This window comes from Carlito syrichta, unplaced genomic scaffold (assembly GCF_000164805.1).
Source record: "Carlito syrichta isolate Samal-C Ts95f unplaced genomic scaffold, Tarsius_syrichta-2.0.1 Scaffold287233, whole genome shotgun sequence".
In the NCBI taxonomy this organism is placed as follows: Eukaryota; Metazoa; Chordata; class Mammalia; order Primates; family Tarsiidae; genus Carlito; species Carlito syrichta.
This window is the reverse complement of record NW_007231329.1, coordinates 55008-59334: the sequence shown is the minus strand read 5'-3', so window position 1 is coordinate 59334 and position 4327 is coordinate 55008. Positions and strand designations below refer to the sequence as shown.

Below are 4327 nucleotides of genomic sequence, written 5' to 3'. Positions count from 1 at the left end.
TTATTTTAGAGGTTTAATGTGAATTAAACTACCAATAACCGCAAACCATTGGCAATGTCTGTTACTGTCATTCTAGTCTCACTTTCCCTCTTCACTATCCCCTCAGCAAGGAAACTGAGTTGCTATGAGGCAGAGAGAGTTAGAACGAGGGATACTATGCTTTCATGATGCTGAGTTTGTTTTTATGTGTTTTTTTTCTTGAGTTGGAGTCTCACTTTGTTGCCTAGTCTCACGGCCACCCCAGCATCAACCTGTGGGGCTCTGGCGATCCTTCTGCCTCAGCCTTCCAAGCAGCGGAACTACAGGCATGCGCTACCATGCCCAGCTAATTTTTGATTTATTGTAGAGACGAGGTCTTACCAAGTTGCCTGGGCTGGTCTCAAACCTGCAGACTCAGGTAATCCACTCGCCTCTGCCTCCCAAGGTGCTGGGATTACAGGCTGAGCCACCGAGCCCCGCCCATGTTGCTGAGTTTTTAAAACGTGACTACTTTGAAAAATAATACAGCATTAGAAACAGCCATGCTCTTAGTATGGGGAGTCCATGTTTTCCTGCTTACCGATGACCTGACTTTGGCGGCATCCACTCGCTCATAAACCGGAGTGCAGTACACAATCAGTATGAGCAGGCTGAGAAGGAAGGCGCTGCAGCTCACAAACTCAAAAAAGTAAAGGCCCCCGCACAGGGTGCACTGCGACACGACCTCTTCACAGACGAAGGCCAGCAAAGACAGCAGCTGCAAGAGAAGCAAAACATCCCACTTCAGTGTTCTTCAGAAAGCACACCTGTTCACGCAGACGTTTACAACGTGGAGACCATGGCAAACAAGATTCGTGAATAAACCCCATCTGTGCCGAACTTATGGTCTGGCCGCCTTGAAGGAAATACGGGGCAACAAATAACAGATAACTGAATGCCAGGAGAGGGGAAAGCCAGGGGTGTCTTCAAAACACAGGGGAGGCACTCGACTCGAGGGTCAGGAAAGGCTTCCCGAGGGAAGGTTGAAGGGTGGGGGGTCAGTTTCGGGAGAGGTGGGGAGAGAGGTTCCCAGCAGAGCAGTCCACAGAAAGGCCAAGATGAGGGGACATGAGACCCCGGCCACAACACACACACACACACACTCCCTCCTTCCCCACCCGCTCCCTCTCTCTCCCCCCACCTCCCGCTCTCTCTCCCTCTCCCCCTCCCACCACCCACCCCGAATGAACGTGGAAGCGAGTTAAATCAACATGGCTAAAATGTCGTGTTTGAGAGGCGGGAATAGCAGCACAAAGATGATCGCACGCGACCAGGGAGGCAAGCCAAGGCCACGTCTAGCCCTACGCATTCGCAGTTCAAAGGTCTGGATTCTAAGAGCTTTGAAGCGACATGGTCAGGTCTATGCTTCTGGTGGTTCTCGCTGGCTACTACGTGGAGAAGGGACTGGAGGTGGGGCGAAAACCTGGCATGGACACACAGCCGGGCCGTTGATGTAGGAAATCTGGGAAGAGACAGTGTCCACGCAGCGGCCATGGAGAGAGGAGCAGCCCAGAGAGAGGCACAACGGCGCTCACCAGCAGGACGGGCACGAGTCAGGGACACTCGAGGTGACACAAGTGCACCTTCAACACCTCGACTTAGAAGAGAAGGGCACACTTGCTCACCATGCTCTGAGGCGGGTCTTTCCTCCCAGGTAGAACTCCACATCCTGTTTTTGCTTCAGTCACTTTTGTCACCTGCGGACTGCCACTTCCAGACTGTTATCTGAAGTGGAGTAAGACCCTGGACACTCGAGGACAGAGTGCAGAATTTTCTAGTGGGACAAGTTTTACCAGCTGTTTACAGTTGCCTTGCTCTTACTTAATTCCACAGCAGACAAATATTTTCCAGTTACTCAGGATGCTGAGATGGGAGAATCACTTGAGCCCAGGAGGTCGAGGCTACGGTGAGCCATAATTACCACTGCACTCAGCCTGGGTGACAGAGGGAGATCCTGTCTCAAAGAAAGAAAAACACTAAAACACCGACATCAGCCTGAGCTTTGAGAAGGTTGCTGGTGACACCGGCAAGGAAAGTCCCAGGGTAGTCAAGCAGGGAAGCCACAGGACAGTACTGTTTGCTGGGAAGTGAGGGGGGACAAGGTGGTGGCATAAAAGTAGCATGGGCAAGACGGGAGGCTAGGAAAAATGCTAGATGGGCAGAAGAGGGTGAATTCCAGGATGACAGACAACGCAGCATGTTTAAATGCTCGGGCAGAAACCAGCAGGATGGGTAGGTCTAAAGACAGGTAGAAAAATGGCTCTCAGCCGGGCTCGGTGGCTCAGCCTGTCATCCCACGCCTTTGGGAGGCTGAGGTGAGTGGATGGCCTGAGCCCACAGGTTCGAGACCCGCCTGGGCGGCGAGACCTCATCTCTACAATAAATCAAAAAATCAGCCGGGCGTGGTAGCGTGCGCCTGTAATTCCAGCTACTCGGAAGGCTGAGGCGGAAGGATCGCCGGAGCCCAGCAGGTCGAGGCTGCGGCGGCCGGGAGCGGCCACTGCACTCCAGTCTGGGCGACAGTGAGACTCCAACTCAAAAAAAAAGAAAAATGGCTCTCTAAAGGCAGGACTCAGGCTCGGGTTTGGAGCTACGCCTTCTCTAGAAAGAGGAGGGGAGCACGTGGCTCACTTGGGAAGTTTGTGTGGCTTTTGTGGAAGCTGAGGGAGTTTCCTTCTGAGCGCCCAAACCATCAAGTGATCGACAGCCCTAGCCAAAGGTGAATGGGAAAGGCCGTCCCACAGTCAGGCCGGTAGCTTGAAGCAACGGGACACATGAATGGCACCAAGACTGCTACCAAAATCCACAGACGCATGTCAGAGCATACAATTAACACTGTAGCCTATGGAACATTTCCGTTAAGAGGCAATGGTGCAGTCACTCTGGAGAACCGAGCAGCAGTTTCTTCGAGACTAAGCATGCGTCTACCTTATGGCCCAGCCACAGCACTCACGGGCATGTATTCCAGAGAAACGAAAACTTACATGCATGCAAAAACAGATACACGGATGTTCCTATGTTATTCACAATAGCCCCAAACTAGAAACAGCCCAGATACCTTCAATGATTAAACAAACCGTGACACATCCATACCATGGAATATTAGCAATAACAGGAACAGATCTGATATACACAATGACCTAGATTTCCAGAGAATCATGCGAAGTAAGAAAAACCCAATCTCAAAAGGTTACATACTATAGGATTCCATTTACCGAGCATTCTTCGAATAACAAAAATTACAGCGATTGTGAACAAGTCAGTGGTGGTCAGGGGAAAGAGGAAAGGCGTGGTTGTCAAGGGGTAACACAGGGAAGCTCTGCTACGACAGAACAGCTCAGGAATGATTGTGGTGGTGATTATGGGAAGCTATCCAAACGTGTGAGAAAATTCCACTGAAACACACACACACACACACAAATTAGTGCATGGGCCCTCTCTATGCTTTTTTTTTTTTTTTTTGCAACTTCCTGTGAATCCATAATTATTTCAAAATGAAAAGTTTTTTAAAAGTCAAATCTAAATTGGTATCTAAGCTGCTAAGGAATTTCCCTCCTCCTACTGGTAATATGAAATTGATATATCCCTCAAACTGAAAAGAATTCATATAATGAAAATAGAGAGGCTGGGCTCGGTGGCACAGTCTGTAATCCCACCACTTTGGAAGGCTGAAGCAAGTGGATAGCCTGAGCCCTTGGGTTCGAGGCCAGCCTGGGCAACTTGGCAAGACCTCATCTCTACAATAAATCAAAAATTAGCCGGGTGTAGTAGCGCATGCCTGTAGTTCCAGCTACTTGGAAGGCTACAAAAATGTTTTTAAAAATTAGCTAGGGCTGGGCACGGTGGCTCAGCCTGTAATCCTAGCATTTTGGGAGGCCGAGGCGAGAGGATTGCCTGAGCCCGGGGTTTTGAGATCAGCCTGGGCAACTTGGTGAGACCTCGTCTCTACACTAAATACAAAAATTAGCTGGGCGTGGTGTCATGCATCTGTAGTTTCAGCGTCTGTAGATCCTCAGGTGGCAACATTGCCTGAGTCCAACAGGTTGAGGCTGTGGTGGCCGTGGGCGTGCCACTGCACTCCAGCGTGGCCCACAGAGTGAGACTCCAACTCAAAAAACCCCCCAAAAAATTAGCTGGGTGTGATGGTGCACGCCTGTAGACCCAGCTACTTGGGAGGCTGAGGCAGAAAATCGCTGGTGCCCAGGAGTTTGAGGCTGCAGTGAGTTGTGATCATGCCACTGTACTCCAGCCTGGGTGACTGAGACTCGACTCAAAAGTAAAATAAAATAAAATAAAATAAAATAAAATA

At 50.2% G+C, this 4327-nt stretch overlaps 1 protein-coding gene across 1 annotated transcript in view; it reads right to left on the bottom strand.

Moving 5' to 3' along the window:
- Positions 1-559: 559 nt before the first annotated feature.
- The window catches only part of CMTM6 (CKLF like MARVEL transmembrane domain containing 6), a gene marked incomplete at its 3' end in the record, with an annotated part of 11960 nt that continues 8192 nt past the window's right edge, over positions 560-4327 (bottom strand). The window contains exon 2 of the mRNA XM_008052676.1: positions 560-736. Coding sequence (XP_008050867.1) covers positions 560-736 — 177 coding nt within the window. The remainder of the gene's footprint in view (positions 737-4327) is intronic.